A 24,653-nucleotide genomic window follows, 5' to 3' on the forward strand; every position below is an offset into this window, starting at 1 on the left:
CAGTCTGTTGCCTTTGCAGGGCTTTCTTAGCTTGTGGAGAAAGAAAAGAAAAATGAGTGCATGCAAGACTCCAGATTTAAGGTCAGCCATTCTGGCTGATGAATTTAACAGAATTATGTATAGCACTTTTTTCCCCCATCCTTATTCTGATCAAGTGATACTGAGTAGAAGGAATAACCAGATTAGGGCTTCAACGTGACTATTTGCATAAATGAGCCTGTATGTGCAACTGGAATGAACAGCCTAGCATTGTCAAAGCTTCAGAGACCCTAAATCAAAAAAGAGAGAGAGAGAGACAGAGGGGGAAGGATAAATACTGTATTCAAACACAAGGTATTGGGACAAATATTTGCACAGTTGTGTCACTGTAGGATGTTTATGATAAAATAATCCTGTTCAGCTCTCCCACCCTAATAACTTCGCACAAGTTGTGATGAAGAAAATACTTAACTGAACTTTTTTTTGTTTTGTTTAAGAAAAAGATATTGTTTCAGTGCAGCACAAAATTCCAAGGGCCTTTTGAAATAATAAGCATAGATTCCACATTTACACACACACAAAAAGAATACTGTTGCATAGCAAAGCCAAAGTCCAAGCAAGGCTTCTCTCACCCAATGAGTATTAGTAATAAGACTTCTGAGATGTGGTGGTGTTTTTATGTGTGCTTGTGCTGTGTGGCAGCCCGTTTGTGCATGTTACGCTGTACTGGGGCTTACATCACTGTCGTATTAGTCTAAGCAGAATGGAGCAGATTGTTTATTTTGGTTTAGCTCTGCTTCAGGCTATAACATCAGATGTAGCTCCTAGAGCGACAAATTCCAATTGCAGTGTCACAGATTAAACAAGGGTACAGAGGAGACCTGCAAGCAGTTGTTTCTCATGGGAGGGAAAGGATACTCTGCTTGCTAAAGTTAGTATATACGATCCCAACATGAACAAAAATAGTCCTTTCCCATTACTTCCTTCTTTTTAAAATGCATGATGGCCAGAACCCCTCATGCACGCTCTTTACTTGGGGTTGCAATCTTCAGTTAGTTAGTCACCTTTTATTAAAGAATGGTGCAACTCTGCCTTAGTTTTATGAAAGGTAGTACTTTTTAGCATTGTTTGTTTGTTCTACTGTATGCTAATATCTCATTCCCAGAATCAAGGAATGGATGAGGTTGGAAGGAACCTCTGGAGGTCATCTGGTCCAGGCCCCTGCTCAAGCAGTTTCACCTAGAGGAGGTTACTTGGACCATTTCCATATAGCTTTGGAATACCTCCAAGGATGGAGAACCCACAAATTCTTTGGGTAACCTGTACCAGTTCTTAGTCATCCTCAGGGTGAAAAAGTTTCTCCTTATGTTCAGAAAAAAGCTGCTGTCACTGGACACCACTGAAAAGAGCCTGGCTCTGTCTTCTTTACACCTTCTCTTCAGATATCTATATATTGACGAGATTCCCCCTGAGGCTTCTCCTCCCCAGGCTAAACATTTCCAGCTCTCTCAGCTTTTCCTTATATGAGAGATGCTCCAGTCCCTTAATCATCTGAATGGCCCTTTGCTGGGATCTCTCTAGTAGTTCCATGTCTCTCTTATGGGAGAGCACAGAGCTGGACCCACTGCTCCAGGTGTGTTCCATCACTGCTGAATCGAGCAGTAGTATCACCTCCCTTGACCTGCTGGCAACACTCTTCCTAATGCAATCCACAATACCGTTAGCTGTCTCTGTGGCAAGAGCTTATTGCTGACTCATGTTCAACTCAGTGTCCACCAGGATCCCCAGTCCCTTTTCTGCAAAGCTGCTTTCTTGCTGGTTGGTTCCCATCATATACTGGTGCCTGGGGTTATTCCTCCTCAGGTGCAGGACTTTGTACTTTTGCCACTTACATAAGGCTTTCTTGTTGCCTTTGACATCTCTCAACAGATTCAGTTTCAGGTAGTCTTTGGCTTTCCTAACTGGGCCCCTGTGTGCTTGGACAGTGCTTCCGTATTTCTTCCAGGTTACCTGACCCTGATTCTACCTTCTCCATACTCCCTTTTTATGTTTGAGTTTTCCTATGAAGCTCCATGTTCATCCATGCAGGCCTCCTTGCATTTTTGCCTGACTTTTGACCTTGGGATGGACCACTCGAGCTTGGAGAAAGGATCCTTAAATATTAATCAGCTTTCCTGGACCCTTCTTCCCTCCAGGGCCTTATCCCATGAGACTTTTCCAAGAAGATCCTTGAAGAGGACAGAGTCTACTCTCCTCAAGTCTAGTGTTGCATTTTGCTCTGCTTTTTCCTCTCAGGATCCAGAATTCCACCATCTCATGGGCACTTCAGCCAAGGCTGCCTTCAGCCCTCACATCTCCAACAAGCTCCTCATTGTTTGCAAGCATGAGGTCCAGCAGAGCACCTCTCCTTGTTGCTCCTCTGTCAGTTGGGTCAGGAAGTTACACGTTCATACATTTCACTTAGCAACTATATATTGCATTACACATGGTTGGTGTCCAGGGTGACTAAGTATCACCTCTACTGTAAAGCATTAATATTACTATCAGAAAACATTTGAAGGCACTTTCATCCCAGAAACAGGTGCATTTGCTTTATCTTAGCTAGGCTTTTCTGAAATATTGTCATGGTTTGAGCCTGGTCAGCAGCTAAACACCCTGCAGCTGCTTACCCACCCTCCCTCCACTTGGGAATGGGGAGGGAATCGGGCAAAGGGAGACTCACGGGTTGAGATAAAAACAGTTCAATAACAGTAACAGAACAATACACTGACAGTATAAACAGTTAATGTCCAATGCATTTGCTCGCTACCTGCTGACCGAAACTTGCCTGCTCCCGGCCAGGCAATCCCAAACACAAGGGCCCCACAGCCACACTCCCCAGAAGTGAGAGCCCCTCCCAGCCCACTCCTGCCTTTATATAGTGAGCCAATGTCACGTGACATGGACTATCGGCCAATCGGGGCCCAGCCCTCCAGCTGTGCTCCCCCCGCCCCCGCACACAGGTGAGGGCACTGGGACCTGGGGAGCCCCTGGGGTCTCAGGGGGCTGCAGCTCCTCCCGCTGCCAGACCAACGGGAACTCTAGTCCAGCCCCAAACAGGACAAATATCCATGACACGTAAGGACAGTGATCTTTTAGAATATGAGATGGTTCTACAAATAACTATAGAAAGTAATAAAAGAAAAATAAGTAAATTGGATAAAATAGCTAAGGATGAGTTCCTTAAACTTTCCAGCTGGCCTGTTTGACCAATTTCAAGACAAGTATTTTTGTAATAGTCCTCCTTTTGTCTTATCTTTAAAAGTGCACTGCTGTTACATGTAACACCCAGCTTTGAAGGTTTTGGTCTCCTTAAGACAGTTCCATTCATTTTATTTCCTTTGTGTGGTAATTGAAGTGACATATTTACTGCAATATTCCAATTGTTCTGATTGAAACTTATCTGAGAAACACTGCAAGAGTTGCAAATACCTGGTTTGCCAAAAAATTTTGATCTCCCACTGGTTTTACAGTTGACCAGTTTTACAGTCCCCAGTGTGTAGTCAGTTCTCATTAATGCAGAAGTAAGCAAGATTAAAATTAGGCCCCATCCTCTGAGTACAGATAAGAATCTTGACAAGGTTGCTGAAACTCTTCACCTTTCAAGTTACATAACAAATGTCCCCCATGCAATTCACGGCAAGTGCAGGATGTTAAAGGTCGTGTGGGCACATGTGGCTTTTAAAGAGCTACAGCTTTCCCTTCCCTCCCCGAGAGTGTGCATTTAAAGCATAACCAGCCCCATCATCCAACTATTAGGTAAATGAAGGGTCTTATTTCATCATATACTTTCTCAAATATTGAATATTAAAAGGTCAAAAGTTTCTTGCTAGTTAATTGATCGTAAAATTAAGATTTGAATAATGCTAAGAAGAAATCCTTTGGCAATGTACAGTGGCTGTGTTTGTCATAAACGAATCCATACCTGTTGTCCCTGTGTTTCTAGAAACTGGAGTTTGTACAGTAAATACAGAATGCAGAATTGGACTAATGGGGAAAATGTCAAGTAACATCAGTATCATGTGATAGTCATCCTCTGTTGTACTAGATTCCTGGCCCCGTGCGAACCCAGGGTGAACAAGCTGGCCTTGATTTGAAACAATAGCTGAGGTAGAACTACAGAGATGTTGAAAGGAGGAATCTTGAGGACAGAGAGAAAACCCAAAGTAGTACGGAATTAATTTTGGAGGAAAAGGAGTTGCTGCAGGGAGTGCTCTGTTTATTTAAATGATGAAAGAACGAACTGCTGAAAGCATTGTATCTGTCAACGGAAGATGCAGGAAAATACCTTTTAAAAGAAAATAGCTACAAATACATTAAATAAACAACTAGTTAACCCTATTTTTAGATTTTTGTGTTGTTTCTGTAAAGTAGAATAGGTTGTTGTACAGACACAGAAAGAGGAGCAAAGACTGAAACTGTGTCTGGGGTCATGCAAAAAAAATTCCTCATTATTCTGTATATATATATATATATATATATATAATTGTGGAGTTCACAATTACGTATTTTCTGTTCTCTTTGTTACAAGAAGTTGATGCTAGGAAAATCAGAACGCCTCAGCAGAGGTCAGGGATATTTTTTATGTTGTCAGCTGACATGTCAAGGTGGGGGTTTTAGCTGTTATATTCACAGAGTGCAGGACACAGATATTTCTACACTTCTGTCACTTCATGTTTAACTTTAAAAGGACTACGTGAAGCAGAATTGGAAGATATGTAAGCAGCTGACATGTCATATGAACTTGGAAATGTGTCCTGATTACTAAGTGTTGCTTCTAATCTGATAAACTTCACCTCTTGTAACAAGGCTGTCTATAGTGAGGCCAACCCTCAAATAAAAAGGTCCTTTGCACAAGTACACTGAAACCCAGTGTAGGCACTATTTATAAAACCTGTGTGGCTCCAACGCTCAGGCTAGCACTTGTAGTGTGGTGATTCAGAGTGCTGGGAGGCTGCTGTGTTTCTGATGCCACAAGACAAGGAAATGTCATTGACTTTTCACCCTTTGCCGAAGCAGGCTGGGGTTCAAGGGCTGCTCTCTTCTATAGCTTGTGTCTAGAAAGAGAAGGCAAACCTAATGAATCATGCACGGCTGAACAGTTCACTGTCAGGCTATCTAATGTAAGAGAGAATGGGAAATATAATTGGTACATTATATAATTGGGAATGTGTGAGACAGTTTTGATAAGAATTGGCCCAAACCTTCTCTGGGGGATCAATCATGCTCACAGAGTTTGGCAGTTTCTGGAAGAGATTTGAATTGAATCCATATACTTGGATTCCTGAGTATTCCTACTAGATGTCATTTCAAAGGTTATATTTGTTTTGGTTTGTTTTCTCCTTTTACTTCCCAGTCTGCACATTGCCAGGGGATTATAGAGTTGACACAGAGGAGGAATGAGGCAGAGCCAGCTCCAGTACCCATGCAGCTGAAGATGTAACTGCTAGGAAGCAGTAATTAGTACTTATTACTTAGCATGAACATCCTAAAAATGGTGTCTTATTGCACTTCCAGCTTTACCTTGGCTGATGAACTTTTGTTCTCTCAGACGCTGAACTCTAAACCAGGTCAGGCAGAGCATAGCAGTAAGATTCACTGGCCTTAACCCGTCCTCAAAACTCCTGAATAATTGGTATGAGCAAAATGTTGATTATATTATTCGGAGTGGAGGGAGAAAGGTGCTGTTTTGACAGAGAAGGAAATTCTGGTAACTTTTATCCATTAATTTTATTTCAGCACTGAACTTTCTGTCTTCCTCCACTTAAAAATACAAAGACATTCAATGAATGCTAAAGCAGAATGTTTTCCAGGTAAAATTAAGCAGATGTACAGGTGCAAGCATGTTTTTTTGTATGCAGCTGCTGTGCAATTAAATTTATTAGGTGTAACTAAAACACCTGGTCTGCACCTGTCAATTTAAGATATTATTATTTTTCACATTGAATTATATCTTTGCAGTTATTCAAAAAAGTGTAAGGCCAAATTTTGGTCAGCTCAAGTCAATGACATTTTAGCTATTGAGTATAACGAAATCATAATCAGATCTAGGAAAGAAGTGGCAAGTCTTAACTTCTCTGTTAGTCATTTTGATAACTTTCTTGCCAGTGTCTGGTATAGTTTTTGCTGCTGTGATATTAGTTGTTCCTTTATACACTGCAACCAAACACACTTCTGTAGTATCTTCAGAGAAAGAACACTAGATTCCTACCAGATTCAGTCATTGCTTTCATGCTAATCAAAGTGTATGCTGTGTTCATCTGTATAGAAATGAGTGGGGCTGAGCACAATACAGCACTCTTTCTATTGAAGAAAGCATAAATTCTTTGTATGAACTACTTTCAAAGGCATGCAATGCCACTGAGAGCAGGGTGTATGACTTCAGGCAAGTTTGTGGTCCTACTAGCCCTACTTCTTAATGCAATTTGCACAGCTGCATTTTCTATGTGCCCTCCATTTCTCATCACTGAATTTCAAGGCTGTCATTATTACCAGAAAAGTTTCTATCTTGATGAGACAATAATTTAGGGAAAAAAATCATGCATGCTAGAAAACAGATGAATTATAATTATTTAAAAATGAAATATCACACATCCATTGACATTTCCATTGTTACATGTAAACTTCATAGTAATGTAGTTAAATCATATTTTACATGAGCCATTATGAGTTGTAATTTAGGATATGGAAGTCAATATCCCATAGAAGTTCTTGTCATCCATTCTGTGAATGGAGCCTTATACCATGTGGCCTTTTAGATTTTTTTGAAATGCAATAAAGAAGTGAGGCTCCCTAATTTAAAAAGATCTTTTTACTTAGCATCTCTAAGGGTTTTCTATCTGAAAGTAATACAGTGCAGACTGTTGAGGCAGGGAATCTGTTTTTTTGTATTCCGATTTTTTCTTTATTTTAACTGACAGAATCTACATACTACAGTCTTGCTGATGTACTTTCTTCTTGATTACTAACATCCAGAAAATTATTTCTTTTTTACCATGCACAATCTTAATCCCAGAGATTATTTCTACATAGCATCTAAATTAAAAACCAAAATCTGATCAAGATATTCCCTTGTGTCCAGTGGATTTTTTTGAAAGGAAGTAGCTATGTGTCCCATCTCTTTTAAACAATGCTAATTTTTAAAAACTTATGAGTGTAAAAACTTTAAGTGAAACTTTAAAACTTTAAAGTAAATTTTAAATATAAAAGATATAGCTTGGAATACAGTTTTGATATATAATATTACAACTGATTAGGAAAAAAAAATAGTTTCAATGTTTTATTTACAAGCAAAAGGTATGGATCAATAAGTGATCTAATTTCCAATTATCATTGGTAAATACCATTTTAAATAAAGTGGGGTTGCCATTTATTTCAGGCTCTGTTCTATAATTTGAAACAGAAAATGCAGGAGCCTCATAAATGTTTCTTTTGGGAAATGCTCATTATTTTGTCCTACATTTTGAATTAAGTGATGCTCACTTGTTTGTTTGTTTTGTCAATGTGTTTTGAGAAATAAAGTGTCTCTCTTTCTTCACTGAGCAAGAGAAGGAGCAGGAAAGGTTTTGTCACAGAGTCTGAATATATTTCTTGGTCACATTTTAGTGGTGTACAGATTATTAGGGCTGAAGCCAGCTCTTAGACCTCCTATACAAATGTACTCTCTTTGCCATTGTAATGGAAGAAATCCACCATTTGTAACGAAAAATTTCTGTATATAATTCATGGTTTGATGAGACAGTGAGTGAATATAGGTGGACCATGAAGCTAAGTAATGTCATCCATGAGGATTGCAGGATATCTCCTGAATATTATTTCATATGTTAAATGAGTTTGATTATAAAATTTTGATTGATAAAATTTTGTTTTGCTTGTTTTCCACTCTGTTTCCTTGTTCTTTTTCTTCCTCCTTTTTTTCCTGTTAGCTAGACTGGATTCCAGACCTTAGCTCATGTACAATAAGTATGGTGTGTCAGAATGTAATTGAAGGCAGAGAAAAACTTAGAAAATATTTGTTAATATTTCTGAATTTGTCTTTTTCTCAAAAATTACTGGGATACATATCAAGTTTTTACCTATAACCTGTCTTCTCTCCTGAGGCTGTGTTACTTCCTCTAACAGAGAGAGAGTGTTATGAATAGTCTCTGTGGGAATGATCTATGTGTTCTGATAAAGCCGTAGATAAATATGAGAAGTCAAAACTATTCCTTAGTGCTGATAATTATGGCTGTTATATCCCCTCCGAGAGGGTTGCAGAGCTTGTTTGCTGCGTCCTTCTCTTTGAACGAATGCTCAATGAGGCCAAGGAGGGGGTAAGGTCAATAATCCATACGCCTTTCCCTCCCCACATGTCAGTCCACCTAACTAGCTAAGTGTGAGGTAGGAAGTAAACCACTTTGTCAAAACAAGGGAAAGATGGGCAGAAATTAAATATTAATGAGGTTCCCAAGATACATGCCCTTTCATGCACACTCTGTTTCCAATAAGGGTCTTCACATAAATTCTGTGACATTTATATGAATAGTGTATTACTGTTTCATTAACTAAAAACCTGATCTGCTTGAAGAACAAAGGAAATGGCCACCACATTTTTTTTTTCTTGCAATATAACTTCTTCTAGAAGTCAGTCCACATTAGCATCACAAATAGCTTCCACAGGATTGTCAGAGATGATATTCTAAAGTAATATTGTGAATGCCCTTGTTTCCATTCCTACAATATTCAGTAAACTTAGAAGAGGGATAAATCTCACGCATGCCTACGTGTTACTGTCTTTCACTGTACTTGAAGTATCATTTGGGTCTCAAGATCTGGAATTGAAAGGTACTAGAGAAATACAAAGTTATATTTGGATAAATGTCAGTCTTCCTGAGTGTTACACAGACTATTAGGTCAGGTGGACAAATGGGAGAAGATTTTTCCTGAGTATTCCTGTAAAAAGAAGAGTAGATTACTTGAGTCCTAATATATATTGTAATTGCTTGAAAGAACAAAACCAGCTAACCTCTAAGAAGGCAGTGAAAAACTAATGAAAACACATGCTGAAATTAAACAGGAAAGAGGCACATACAATTAATTGAACTTCCAGAATCCTCATTTGAGTTGAATTTAATCTCTGTAAATCTTTAGGATTGTCTGCAAACATATTTTTTTTTTTATTGGCCCAGTTACAAATTCAGAATTGATACTTCCAAAACTTTGTAATAATTTATCTGTTTTTTACTATTTAATTTGTGGTTTGTTTTTTTCTTGTTGATTCTATTTACTCTTCCATGTAATGGAAGTTGACATGTAGGTTAAAAGATGGAGAAGGCAAATGAAGAAGTTTAAACATACAGCTGTGTACCTGTTGAGAATTTAAATTCTATGCTTGTTCTTGTGACAAGGGCCATAACAAGATCAGGAAAAAAAATCACAATATGAATATCTTATGATAGTTGTTGTAAGTAGTATATAAAAATGACATAAACAAGCCGCTCTCACTGCTAGTACAGTTTTCTGGTGGACATAGCAAACTATTTGCCTCAGACTATTGAGGTGAATTAACTGCTTTTTACACTTACAATCTACCAAGTCAGGCTGCATTCAATGAGACTTGCTAGCTCAAGGCTTATTCTTCTTCCCTTTGAGTGAAGGTACTGATATATAAGGTGTTCCCAGATAACTGCATCTTGACATTTATGCTAAGGTATGTGCCTTGAGGAGGAAAGAGTAAAATATTATCTGTAAATTATAATGATAGTGAGAGTTGAAAAAAATGGTTTTCTATAAAGAAATCTCTTTCTTATAACAATAACTTGAGGGTGGTTTTGTTTATAAGATAATAACCATATCTTTGGTTGAGACTGAAGACTCATTTAATGGAAAGCACCCTCAAGTTATTGTTTGGATGAACATATAAAGTGAATATTCATATTTGAAAAGAAAGATGAGAAAAAACATAAAACATAATCTCAAGGTGGTGAAAGATAATTCTCAAAGATTAAATGCACTTAATGTATCACTTCTACCTTGTGCTCCCTCTTACATCTTTCTTACCTCTTCCCCTTCCCCTGCTTCTCTACGTGACCTTGTTTTCCAGTCTTCTTTTCTTCTCCATAAGTTAAGAGACACAGTCTTAAAGTTCATGCACCAGGGTGTATTTTCACAGTTAACTGGAAGGGAATAACTGAAATTTACACAGTGGAAACATTCTGTATCCAGCAGTCCTAGTCCCTCCTAGAGTCACAGGGAATAAAGAAGATAATGTGACAGTGTCTCTTAAGGTGATATCCAATATTCTTTTCATTCTGTGTCTTTCCAGGGATTTCCACATTGACAAGAAGGCAAAAAGAGGTCATGATTCTTTCTTATCTTTCATGTTGGGAAACTTTTCTTCTATGTAATGTATTTACAGACAATATAATTTTCACAGGCTATCTCCAACAGTTTGGTTTGGGGAATGGAGGTGTGAGTCTAAGAATAAGGAAACAGAGTAATTCAGTAAATTCTGGTATTAAGAGCAGGGTCCCAGAATAAAGCTCTTCTACCATAGATCCTTGGTATGAAACTGTCCTAGTTTTTAAAGCAGAGTGGCCACATGCAGATTGCTGTTGCCTGATGGAGACAGCACATGGTAACCCCTGGACTATGCCCAGAAACTGTTTGGGACTTTGCTATTTGGCAAGCCTAAAACTAAGCCAGAGCCCATTCTAACCGTTTAGCAGTGTAGACAATTGCATTCCAGTGGCATAAGAACATTTGCTGACAATGTTAAATTTACCAGCATAGATGTAGGGAGTAAGACTAAATAAGGTTTAAATCCTTGGAAGAAATCAATGGGGTTGTCAGCAACGAGTCAGGGGAATAAGAGACCAGTAGGGTACAAAGGCATTTTGACTTTTTTTATTTATTCATCCTTAATTACTGAACGATCACCTGGTGCTTCTTGTTCAAGTAGTTAGCCCTTCCTCCTCTTATCGTGATATCCCATCATTCTCCCAACTTCATCAGTTACCTTGCTGATTTTTGTATGTATTTATTTATTTTTCTGAAAATCAAACTAGGCTGATTTCTGACTGTATGACTGGTGTGTCAACGTCAAGTATCTCTAGTCAGAAAATCAGGAGCCTGCGAAAGAGAGGCTTCTGGGGCAAAATGGAGCTTGTGGCTGGTGTGGACTGCCTGCAATGTGTGGTTTTGCCTGTGCTGCTGAAGGCTGGGTGCTGCCTTGGGGGAGAGGAAGGTCTGCTGTGAGCCAGCTTAAATCCAGGGAAGGGTGCAAGAAGCATTTGCCACCCTTCAGTGGCAAAAGCTGAGGTACAAGTGACAGAGTATCTAGGAGGTCATTGCATGCAAAAGAGCCAGTATGGAGGAAGTGGTTCACAGTAAGATGGTTCCTACTGATGATTATGATCATCTGGTGTGCTGCTGAGCACACCTGCATACTCGTGTAAAAAATCATGGTGAGCCTGATGCCAGGGAAGTCCTTGAGCTCCCAGGGGATTGCTGTGAGGAATAGAACAGATCAATATCCAAGGGTCCCTGAGCTCTGAAGAACCACATCCATGCAAAGTCCTCCATGCTCTGTGAAAAGCAAAGACACTGCACACTTCTACTGTCCTATTTGTTGTTCTCATATTCCCACTGCCAGCTGGCATCAGGGCTTGGGTTAGGGCAGCTTGTGAGCTGCTTTCTTTGTTCACATTTGTCATCTTTTGCTTCTATTAGCAAGGCCTTTTCCTTTTCTCTCTGGTGGAGTGTTAATGAGGTTTTAAAAGCACAGATGAAGGAAAAGGAGCAGGTTCTACTGATAGCCTTTCAAAGCATGACTGATTTATCAGTTATTTGCTGTGCAGAGGAGCACTGTACATAGCTAGTCTGATAGTTTACAGGAAAAGTTTCTTCTCCAGACTAATCATTGTCCATTCCTTGATATCATAAGATTCAGCTGATAGTACCAAAGGTGGTTATTGTGTCTGAACATGGAGCTCAGACAAGGCATGTCTGACCACGCAGGCAAAGCACATATTTAATGCTGGATGCTAATACGAAGGTACCAGTACATGGAACATAGAATTCCCTTGCCTGTGTCTTTGGGAGGCAGATGCTGTTGCCTGCTGCTATGATCACAGATTTTACAGGCAATAATGTGTGTCGCTTCCATAGCACGAAAAAAAAAACCTTAACGGATTTAACAGGAGCACTGCCAAAAGAAGCACTTGCTATCATGTGCACTGATTTTAAGTGTGCCTGTTCTTCCCTCTTATATTCTGGTTTATTACTGTCAGGCTGTTCCTGGGTTCTGGCCTCTTGGTGCTGCTTTCCAAAAGAAGTAAGAAACATGAAAGCACATTTTAGAGGAAAACATGTAATATAATAGAGGAGAAAGTAGGTCAGATTTCACTTGCCAATGCCCCTTTAAGCTAACAGCTGTGGGTCAGAATACATTTTTACACAGAAGCACAGCCAGAAAATTTAAGCTTGCACAGTGATGTCTCGTGCTGTTCATAACCTTCACTTTATGACCTTTGATGCGTTGTGTGGCAAGTGATCAAAGACACAAAACAATTTTTTTGTTTGTTTTTTTTAGTGGATTTAATATGTCAGTTTTCTGGCAATGCTATATATATATATACACCAGGTTTTTTAATTGGCACAGTCTATGTAAAGATTTCTTTTCATCCCTTAGGAAGGAGAAAGTAGGGATGTACTTTCTGTTCCTAAAAGTCCATGAAAGATGAGTTCTTGACTGCAAAGTCGTATCAGTGAGATTTTTTTCTAAGTATTTTGTCATTGCTAATTGTGTAAGATCTTGATACCTATTTCAAATGCCTACCTTTGTCTAAATATAAATAAAAGGGCCTGCATTGTTGCTTACAAGTTGTCTGAAATTGCTAGGTCACTGTTTCTATTTATCTATAATAGCATATTGCTCATTAAAAGGCAGGATTTGTTGCTGTACTTTCCTCCAAACTGCCTCGGTTCTAAACCAGAAATCACTTTGGTAATTTTTCTGTATTTTCTATATTTTATATTTTATATAAATAGTATCATCTTTCTAATAGAATTTAATAATCTGCTCTAACTGGAAGTACTTCTGGAAGTGTTTTCATGGTAAGAAAAACATGCACTTAAAGCATCATAAACAGGCAATTCTTTCAATAGTTTTGAATAACAGTGGACTGTATGCGATAGACAGGAAAACCAGATGTGGCACCAACTTTGTATAAATTAGAAGACTATGCTCTTCCTATATACAGTTCTATGAGGATGCCATGTGATGGATGAATGTTTTGGTTTATTTAGGCATTGTAATTTTGTTCTGATACAAGGGTAGAGCCAAAACTGATTGAGTACTGCTCAAGGACAGCATTTCTGTTTAATTACTTTGTTTATAATGTAGGACAGTGTCTGTAGTGTCTGTGTCACCAAAGTTTGTATTTTCCATAATTTCTCTTTTTTTTACATATTTTATCCAGTGATTCATCTTTTCTTGAATGGTGCTTATTGATCTGACCTGTAAGTTAACAAAGATTCATTTTGGAATGGCATAGAGATCCAATCATAAACAAAATTATTTCATGGTACTTATATAGAAAGCTTTTTTACGTACAGGAAGATTACCATCGTGGAAAAATGTATTAGAAATGCAGAAGTGTGTTATGATAAATATAGCACTCATAGGTGGGGTTAAAGGCTGTGATGTAGCTGTGTGCATTCAGATTTATTTACTGCACAGAAATGAATCCCAAATGGCTATTTTTGATTCACTGACTGTAATCCCAGCAAGGCAGCCTTACAGACATCTGCTAAGGTTTTTTATTATTATTTGGTTAAGATTTTGAGATTGAGGTGAGAAAAATCCAACTGTCACCTAGAAATGACCTCAAGGGGCTTTCACAGATTTATCCAACATGATTTTCAGAGATTTCTACATGCTTAGATATACGTCTTGCTCCAAAGTGCTTCAGACTCTGACTACTCACATTTTCTAAAAAATAATGGACTGATATATGTGGTGTGCTGTTTAACCTTTACTCAGTCAAGTTTGGGGGTTTTTTTCAAAATATGAAGGATAAAGACCTAGCAAAGGGCAAAGTGCCCCACATTTTTCTTCAGTAACATTGAAAGATATATCAGTGAATCCACTATTATGTGTGCAAATAATTCCTTATGCTAAGTAGCCCCTCAAATTCATAGCCATTGGACTCACTCTCAGTACATTAATAACAGTCTTGAGATTTTGGGATATACTAAAACAATTTATTTCCCAGTGACCTTCTTATCTGAACAAGATCAAGACTTCATATCTTTATTTAGCCAATATACTGTTGTAGTCTATCTGAGAATTGTTTGTGTCTTGCTGCTCCTCAGGAGAAGGAAGAAAGAGCGTACAGACCAGATAGTGCTTCCAGTCGTACTGGTATTGTGCCACACAGTTATCTGACAGTAATAACATGAAGCAGAAACATTTAGATCCTCCTTTCTTTTTCATTTAGATAACTGCATGCTGATAAAACTCTAATGAAAAGGAATCAGAGCACAGGATTGAGTGACTTATTATGGAAATTTTCTGTGATGCATTGTAATGTTAGATTTTCAATTTTTAAAAGTGGTTACATTCCTAATTGGTGAACAAAAAGGACCAATTTATCCCTTGCTGTGAGAAACATTTTTCTGATATAGTGTTCTCATGAAGCCTCTAATTCAGCCAAACACATTATGTAAATGGAACCTATGAAATACCTTTTAAAATATACATCAGATTTACATTACTAGACTGTTACATTAGATTGAGCAAGGGCCTTTGTTACACGATATGGCAAATTTTTTGACTTTCATAATACTCCTCTCTAAAATAAACTGTGTTTGGTTCAAGCAAGTCTTCTATTAATAAATCTTTGGGTTATCCTAAATGAGTATTTACTAGCTTCATCTGGGCATTATGAACATAATCTCTACATCTTCATCTTTACTGATCTCAGGAACAAAACTTTTATATCCCTTTTAAACTTGAAGTGCTTTCTTTTGATACAGAATCTGCAAATGTTGGAATGCAATGACTGTTCCAATGTCAAATGAATTTGGATAAATCTGCATTGCATACAGATTGAGCTTCTCAAAGTCCTACTACACAGATACTGTGGGCTGCAAAATTAGTGGACTGTAATAGCTATGAAAGCTAAGCTTGTGCTTTCTGACATGGTCAGAACCCAGACTTATACCTAGTTTGTATACATTGCTTTCAAGTCTCATAGTGTTAAAAGGTAGCATATTTTAAGATTAACATTGTTCCTAGAGATGCAGTTTAAATGTGTACATATATGGCTGTGCCCCTTCTGGAGAATATAGTTTATTTTCAAACAGTTGTAATGTATTAGAAGCAAAAATGATTATCACAAAATAATTTACATTAGTAACTGATTGTAGTAGTTCTTTTGGATGATGAAGTGCTGTTAGTCTTGGTTTCATTCAAGTTTAGGTGGAAGTGTTAATAATGCCGTTTTCATTTCTGGCCTCAGTTTTTTAACATATCCAACTCTTGATAGGTTTCTCTCGTGGATCTCTCCTCACATGTAAGACGTACTTTGCCTTTGAAGCAAAGGTCAGAGAGGTGTGAATTTAGATCCAGGGAGCTTCCCATGAAGCTAAACAAATACTCAGATACTGCAGCAATAAATACGAGCAATTAACCCTAAAAGAGAAATATCTGATAAAGCTATAGGCAAAATTGATTAATGAATTTCAGGAAGAAATCTTTGGGGTGTTTTTCTTAATGTTAATTTTGACTGGTGAGCCATGGGGACTTTCTCACTGTAGGGACAAGATAACTGCTGCTCCAGCTCTCTATAATGATTCTGGGACCATCCAGAGCTAAAATGATACAGATCAGCTCCTCATTTTGTCTTACAGCTGTCTTTTTAAAATTATTATTCATTACATTCAGAACAGCAAGTGGGCAACTAATAAGGATTAGTAATGGGGAGGTTTTATTGAATTCAATTTTTAAGCCTCTTTATTCAACAGAATCCTTAAAACACAGAGATTATATTTTTGGAGATACCAACACACTACCATGAATTCTATAGTATGTGCAACTCTAAAGTATATTTTCATGGAAGATTAAATGCTTATATACAGTATATGAAATTATTATTGATTACACTTTGCAGTTGTATTTCCACATTGAGGGCTTGGTGATATACTGTTTCAGTGGGTTTTCAAAGCATCATCTAGCAGGATTTATAGAAGCTATAGCAGTATTACTAACTCTAATGATTTTATCACAAGTCCTGCTGTATTTAATGTTGTATTTTAATTCCTGTCTACTAGAGTACAGTGAATATGTGAGAATTCATCCTTTTATTTTTGAAAATAATTCTCTTTTTTCCTATCTACTAAAAAATTTTAACATTTAACACATTTCTACCTGTGTTTATCCACAGACAGATAAAAGGAGTAAAGTTGAGTGAGAATCTCACTGTTCTTATCAGCTTAACGCATGTCTCTCTATTTTTGCAGTTTTGATAGTTGGGGTTGGTGATACTTCTCAAGATAAGCAAGCAGTATTGTATAACACTTAGAGAGCACATAACTTTATCAAAGGGGTCATAGTCATTCCTTTGGAATTGACAGTTAAGTTATGTTCATCAGGAATTACCAGAAGTTAACTTATATTAGAGCAAACCCATTAGGTTTATCGTTGTGTTCCTGCAGTGAAGACATATTTCATGTATATGTATTATTTCCTATATTATTCTTTTTTTCTTTCACCTCCAGCGTGCTGGTCCTGAGCAGGATTTTGGGAGCCACTGCCCCTCCTCGCTGTGGCCAGCACCAGAGGATTTCTGAGTGCAGGCCAACTCAGGAGTAAAATTCTTTGTCCTCACTTATTCCAAGTGTCTCCTTTCTGCATCTCCACAAGCAGTATCCTGTTGAGCTTGGGATACCCATATTTAGTTGTCTCCATGTAGGTGTCTGTGTGTGTGATAGGTGTCTGAGCTCCGGTAATGGTCTGTGGAGATTTAGTCCATACAGACAAGGGAGCCACGTGCGTGATTCGACTTGCCCTAATGCGGCGACCCGAAGGTGGATCAGCTCCAGCTTCCACTGAGTGTATTGACTATAGTGGGTATTTCTTGCTTAACATGCAAGTAGGTATTTATGTATGACACTGAAGTTTAGGTGTCTTGTTCCCAAATGGAATCCCTCTAAGCAGAGGCTGAATTATTTTGCTTATTATTACTAAGGGAATGCCCTCTATGCAGAGTTCCAGTGCCTTCTTTGAGAGGCTGAAGGCAGAGTGTGGTCTTCACAAAGTCCTATTTAGCTTTCTTAGGTGGTCATATTTCTATTTAATCCTAACTACCACCATTTGATGTTTTACTATACAAGATCTTACCTTACCTCATACAAAAGATTTCTGTTACTAAAGCACTTTTCTTGCTTTGGGTTTAAGTTTTTGGTGGAGTTTCAACTCACCTCTATTTCCTTGCATCTGATTCATGTTAGAAACCATCTCTTTTAAAAAGTGCTGCAATACGACAAGCTAAATTATTTTTTTATGTACATAATAATCTTGTGTGCTACTAATGAAAAATTATTGTAAAATTACAAGTTTGAAACAAAGCTTGTTGTAGATTTCCATCCAGTCCTTGTTCATCATTTTCACTATTTTCTTTTTAATAGGAGTCCTGTGCTTGTGTTCCAGTGCGTGCATCGCCATGTCATTTGCCTAGACTGTTTCCATTTGTACTGTGTGACTATGCTGAATGACCGTCAGTTCATCCATGACCTGCAGCTTGGCTATTCCCTCCCCTGCGTAGGTATGTTTTAGCTGATTTTTTTTTTTTTTTTTTTTAATGTATGTGATTTGGATTTCAGGGCAAGAATTTTTTTAGCACCTATTAATTTTGGGTATATCTGTGGAATTACACTGCTTTGATAGGAGTTGTTTCATTTCATGGAGAACATATTTTAATATTGAAGTGGTTCTTGCTGAGCATGTGAGCTGGAGGATTAATCGGATTCCAAAGGGCATTTCTTTTAAAAGCAAATACTTATTTTCTTCACATTAGTACTTTATAATGCTGAAGTTCTACCAGATGATAGCATTACACTCTGGTTAAAGAAAAACACCTTGACCTCCACATTTCCACTTTCAAATTAAGTAAATTGTTAACTTTCTTGCCCTGTCTTCAAGTACTAATAAAAATGGACTGCAATAGGAATTTCAAATAGCCTTCCTGTTGATGAAGCTATTGCTGCTAATTGTCACCTCATTGAATGAAATCTGCTCAGATCACCCTGAGGAGATGATAGATTGTCTGTTTTACCTGTGTAGGAAACAAAGTCTGACCTAACTAAACAAAAGTTTACACTGAATCTGGAAGGTGTGTTTTGAGAATTGATTCAATTACACTGGCACATGGACTGCAAAATTCTCAAAAATTTTGCGTAAAGAAATATATTAGAATTTGTTTTTCCTGTCTTAAATTTGCATATGTGTATGTATGTTAGTCACAAGTGCTGTATAGTCGTCAGAATAATTTTCCATCATGTTAGAAGCAGCATAGAAAATGGGTTTTCTTGATTACCTGAATGGCTGGCAAATAAGTTTCAAATCACCAGATGGGAGAAAAATTGACAAATTTTCTCAGGAGGGTCACATTTACTTAAAGTGAGGTCATGCTTTGAGGATACTGAAAGTACAGTAGTAAGAACCATTTAAAATTATTTATTTTTCATTGTTTCAGGAGCAGTCTAGCAATGGTCATCAGTTCACATTTCACTAGAATTGCTGTTTATGTGCTGTCTCGCCAGGTCTCATTTTACTTCCCCCCCAACAGTTTGCTCTGCTACCACATTTACACATTGATGTCACACTGCACAAAACACTTTTTAATGTTGTATGAGAAAACTTGTCATGAGGAACCTAACAGGAGCTTTATAAGCAGTGCTTTTCCTTGACCTTGACATTACTGTAGTACTATGTGGTCAGTCTGTACTCTCAGCCTCCCTCCAGAAGCTAATCCATTTTCTGCTCCCACCCAAATTAATCAGCTACTTCAGATGAATCCATCCTTTTTTCCCCTCGTTTATCAGCTCTCTTCCCTGTTCTCCCGTTAGTTCCCCAGGTTAATCAGATATCCCAGTGGTGCAGCAGGCAACTCATCTTTCTCCTCTCTTGCGGCCCTCCTTGCAGCCACGGCTAGTGTCACAGAACTTCCTTCAGTTCAGACTGTTATGTTAAATTAATGGCTCTTCCACCTCTTCTGTCTGTAAACTCATTGCTAGTCATGCTGCACAAAACTTGTATTAGGATTTTTTCAGATAGTTTGCAGCTCTGGTTGATCAGTTCAGAGGTTTTATCTGTCCTTTTTTTTCTCAGAAAGGGGACTAAGAAATTTGCAGAAGTTTTTACCCCTGGCTGGCAGTAGCAAGCCAGTCTTTTTCTCTCTTCTATGTGTTGAACACTATGGGACTTGAGTGGTAGAATCAGAGTAGGGATGTGATGAGGAGAAAATGCAAAAGCACAGAGCTGAAATGCTCAGGGTCGCTATTTCAGTCTTTAGGAGGTGAGGAAGGCATAGGCTTGGCCTAAGAAAGTGATACCATAAAGGATGCACAAAGGATGACTGTAATTCTACTGTTCAAGTGAGATAGGGTTCAGCTGTGGGAATGGAAAAGCAGCTATTGCTGCCAATCTAGCCTCCCCTGTGCTATAATTTCGGTGTTAGAATAGCTAAATATGGAAATGCTAAAATATCGCTAATCTTAAAGTTTCAGAACTCCCCAAACCAGAAAGTTGTTTTCAAAATACTGTATGTTATAGTAGAACTACTAGTAGTAGTAGTAATAATAATACAATTGCAGTACATTTTCTCTATGTTCTCCAGTTAGTATGAATGGTTCTTGGAAAAATTTCTGCAGAGGTGCTGCCCTGTGCCAGCAGAGTGCCTGGTGTAGGTGTGCCCCAGTGCAGTGCTGTGCAGTGCTGTGCAGTACAGCGGTTCCTGAGCTAGAGCCAAAGTGTGATGCTGAAAGAAGGGAAGCATAGCTGTGTCAGTAGAGCATGTGGGACGGGCTGTTTGACACTTCTGATAGGCTGATTAGGATTGACCAGGCAATGACTACTTCAGGACCTGTGCTAGTATCTCTGCACAGTGGTGTGTGGTGCTGTCTAGGCATGCCTGCTTACTCAGAGCCAGCCTGATTATCTCTAAGAAGTATTGACATTAAAGTGTGCCAGCATGCTTTGTGTTGGAGAGGTTTTCGATCACAATCTCTTGAGTATTCAGCGGTTTTAAATAATATTCCATCTAAACCTAAAATTGATTGCTACAGCTGTCAGTTCTCTTTGTGTTAAAAGTTCTGTATCAATAAAAGCATTTGTAAGCATTATCTTTCAGACTGCTTTGCAGGATGAATAATCTAATCAGTGCTGTTGTAACTTCACTGGTCCATTTCTACAACTACCTGAATATGACTTTCTATTATGCAAGAAATTTGATTGTTTCTAGAATTAGGTTATATAGGAGTTAGGCACTGATGACTACTTTTTGTCCTTTGAGAAAGTCATGAAGCTGAGTTGCATCACACCTGTGAAGAAGAGGAATGCCTGAGTTGCCAACCGCTTCTCTCTTACTGTTCAGCTACAAAGGATTTTAGCCTCCTTGATAGCTATGGATCCAGCAGTTTTAATCGGCAATGAATTCAATTCAGAAACATTCAGAACAGTATCATGTGATTTTCTTTTCCACTTACCTTGGCACTCCTCCTGAATAGTGTAAGATTGCAGTTTTGCAATGTACAGCTCACAGTCTTCATTTCTGCAACTGCAATTTGCAGTTTGTATTTACATGTGAGGACGATGAAGCACTGTTTGACACAATTTTCTCTAATTACCTCAGTGAAGCCTAAAATTAATTCCCCTTGACAGAAATGAATACAATGGGACATGCCAAGAAAAGACTTTCCTTTCTTACTGTGGCAAAGTTGGTTTAGTACATGTTATCTCTAACAGAACATGACTCAAAACAAAAGATACTAGATCTGAGCTTTATTGAAAGGTTAGATGTTGATTTGAGCCTGCTTCTAAAAGGAATCCGAAACAAATTTTTGTTTAGTGTAATGAGATTTGTGTTATAGTAGGTGACCAAGTTGCACAGACAGATCAAAACAGTCTGTATTAATACATGTATTTTTAAACATCACATGCTGAAGTAGTATTTGTGGTGTCTTCAACAGAAAATACTAATGTTCTGAGTTGGACTTTGTAAAAGTGATTTTACTTTTCCATTTTCATTTAAGAATTGATTTACTTAAAAACTAGTGCATTTCTTCAAGGCATATGTGCACACATTGCCCTAGAAAGAGGGTTTGGTTTCGTAATTAAGCCTATTTAAATTGTTTGCACTTCCAGTTAGTTCTGTTCATTCTGGTGTTTTTCAAAAATAGAGATAACATAATGAACATAGCCTGCAGTTTCCATTAACATTTGACTCACTGTTCCCGATTTTTATCAAGGGAACATACCAACATAGCAAGTTTTTTATATCTTTTATTGGATCAATCTAGAGGTGAAAGCACTGCACACACAACAGGATAAAAATAAACAGCAGCTGCTACAGCAAAGGGTCTCTGTGACAGACGAGATCAATGTTATCACATGTGTACACTAACTTGAATTGGAAAAGATCTAGGAATTTCAGATAGACAGTGCTTCTCAAGTAGGCTTAATTTCTTGCTTTCTGGCACAGATATACCAAAAGATGTATTTTGTCATTGCATTCAGGTATTTTTTGTGTTTATATCCTTTCTTTTCTTTGATTTCTTTTGTGTGGCCTAATTAAGCAGGAAATAATATGTGTTCAGAAGAAGGCTATCGTCTCAGCTGATGAGGTATGATATATTACCTTGATAATGTCATAGCTTCACTTTGTTTCAACACAAAATGTGTCATTGCTGTGATTTTTGGAAGAATAACATTAATTCCTTAGTGCTTAGCTGCTAATCTAGTGCCAGGCAGCACTACTCCAGCTGAGAACAGCCAGCGTTGAGGACCAGAGCTCTGAGCATGGTAACTGGTGCATTGATAGGATTAGCTGTTCAGAGTAGTGTGGCAGAAGCCCCATGACTGAAACCCACTGTATCAGCTCAGAGCAAGGACATACAGATAGGAGCTGTCTGGATTTCATTGGTCATTAAAATAAAAAAGTAAACGTTACTGATTATACTCTCTCTGCCCTTGTTAAATGGCAACAAAAATCTATCCCATCTCTCTGTATGGTGTCTTGTATTAATGAGGCTTCATGCATAGAAATTTCCATGAGTGGTGACCTCCAAGTATCTTTGAAATAATTAATAAGGTGCTTAGAGGGATAGATTTGCATATGCATGAAAGATCATTTATGGTTATTTAGTTACTGTACAGAGCAAAGAATCTCATAGCATTACCTCAAAGCAGGAATTGTATACAAATATAAAATGTATTACCCCATTTAAACACATACTGTTCCTATGAACACTGTTGCATTTTTAAAATAACATTACAGCGTTATGGGTCTTGGTCTCCAGGGCAAAATAAACTTCCACAGATCTTTGGTAAAAGAGAAGTTGGTGAGGCCAAGGAAAGGCAAGGTTTTACACGGCTGTAGGCACTTTGCAAAAGTGTTTTTGCATCAATTTATTTCTTACGAGTAATCATATGCATGATGTATTTTAAAGGAATCTAGATAAAAGATGCAGTACTGATGACTAAAATACTACTGTATCTGGAAGTAATCTGATTTTACCACACAGATATATAGATAAATAAATAAGTGAAATTACCACCAGTTTGCGCATGGAACTGCTGATAAGAAGTTAAGAGCCTTAAGAGCCATGTTCCATTGAAAGAAAGCTTCTGGGGAATGATTTAGGAGGCATATGTATTAACATCAATTTTTTTATCCCCATTACATGCGATTTGTATAATAACAGTATGTTCTTATTCCTATGGAGGGTATCAATGCAGTAGTGAATCTCTGAATCACCTTTCAAAATCATAGTACCCAAAAAGAACAGGGAAAAATAAATAGGTAGTCTAAGCAAATCAGTTTGTGAGTCAAAGGGAGGAGGAAGACTGTATTTGATCACTCCAAATAGTATGTTTGAATCTTTTCTGTTAGCGACAAAATCTTTATTAGATTTTGGAAGGTGTGTGTATGCAAGAGGTTTTAAAGTGAAGGTCAGCGATCTATGAGCAGTGCCTTCCCAAGAATCTAATGAGGAAGCAGGCATAGTTTAGTGGGGCCTAAAATGGAGGAGTGCACCAGTTGGTGCAAGAAATAAGATTCACCTCGTGTGAAGCCTCGATGCATCAGCAGTTTTTGAAATCTGTGTTCTCCAATATAACCCTGCTTAAAAATATTTGAAGTAACTTAGGAAATCAGAAAACGCAGAAATGGCAGTGTATTATAAGAGGCATAAGGTAAAAGGGATTGAAAGCACACACTTGAAACTTTAGGAAGTTCTTCAAAGTACCCCTTAAGTTTAATAATTAAGGCGTGTTAAATCCTTGACAACTATAAAATTTTTGTAATTTCTTGTTGGTATGAAATATCTGAATGTACAGAACTGGATGTAGGATGCTGGATAAATGCTTTTTATTTTTTATGTATTGTGCATCTCAGAAGAGGTTTGTTCCAGTCTGAGGAATTAATAACAAGCAATTGCAGTTTTCAGAGTATTTGTGGTGACAGTTCTGGTTGTATTTTTCTGTTTCTAGCATTGACCGTGACAGGGAAAATGCAGATATGCAACCATGTTTTCTATTCATGTTCTTAAAGGGATATATAAGCATCTTTTGGAAGGGTATTTGGCACTAACTGACTTTTTTTTTTTTTGTCTTTCCTAGACTTTTTCTATCATTAATTTCCCACAGCTGAGCCCCACTACCTAGTCAAAAGATGGCTCGTATGCCTACTAAGCTGCTTCTTTTCATTGTCCCCAAGGGGAAGCTGTTTACTCCTTCTGCAGAGAGAATCCAAGGACTGCAGTGGTGAAGGGTGTTACAGAGGAGGAAACCCTTGCCTTCCTGTCAATCCTAAAAAGCTCTTCATAAAAAGCAGATTATACAAGCTACTGTACACATGCATTGGTGTGATGAACAATGAACCTTAGATCATTTCCCTGTATAAGAATAACTCCAGTGTTCAGCCTACTCATTAATTCTGACTGTATCTTTCCAGTGTATTATGGGCAAAATAAGTACTTATTAGGGATTATTTCCCTTCTTCATGTTCATACTAATATAGCTGTTTTATTATTCATGTTATAGTGGTTTGAACATACTCCATTGATTTGGATTGTATATATTTATTAGTAAGAAGCAATGTCTGTCCCTTTGGGCTTATCTTTGAGTAGATGAAACATGGGATGAGAAGCAGAGGCAACAAATCACATAGAGGTTACACACAAGAGATTACAGTCAGTCTCTTTCCAGTGCTTTTCCCATGAGTATATTGCTTCTTTTTCACCTCTAAAGTGATTCCTCTCATTTCCCTTATTTTAACTTTCTACAGACTCTTGGCCACTATGCTGACTAATTATCTTTTTCTGTAAGACTGTATGTGCACCGAACAAGTGACATAGCTCTGTGCAGCACCCTG

At 37.9% G+C, this 24,653-nt stretch overlaps 1 protein-coding gene across 1 annotated transcript in view; it reads left to right on the top strand.

Moving 5' to 3' along the window:
- PRKN (parkin RBR E3 ubiquitin protein ligase) overlaps positions 1–24,653 on the top strand; it is a 543,490-nt gene that overhangs the window by 236,141 nt on the left and 282,696 nt on the right. Inside the window, exon 6 of the mRNA XM_033011713.2 lies at positions 17,689–17,825. Within this exon, the coding sequence (XP_032867604.2) occupies positions 17,689–17,825 (137 nt within the window). The remainder of the gene's footprint in view (positions 1–17,688; positions 17,826–24,653) is intronic.

The sequence above is a fragment of the Tyto alba genome, unplaced genomic scaffold (assembly GCF_018691265.1).
Source record: "Tyto alba isolate M040663 unplaced genomic scaffold, T.alba_DEE_v4.0 Super-Scaffold_22, whole genome shotgun sequence".
Lineage (NCBI taxonomy): Eukaryota > Metazoa > Chordata > Aves > Strigiformes > Tytonidae > Tyto > Tyto alba.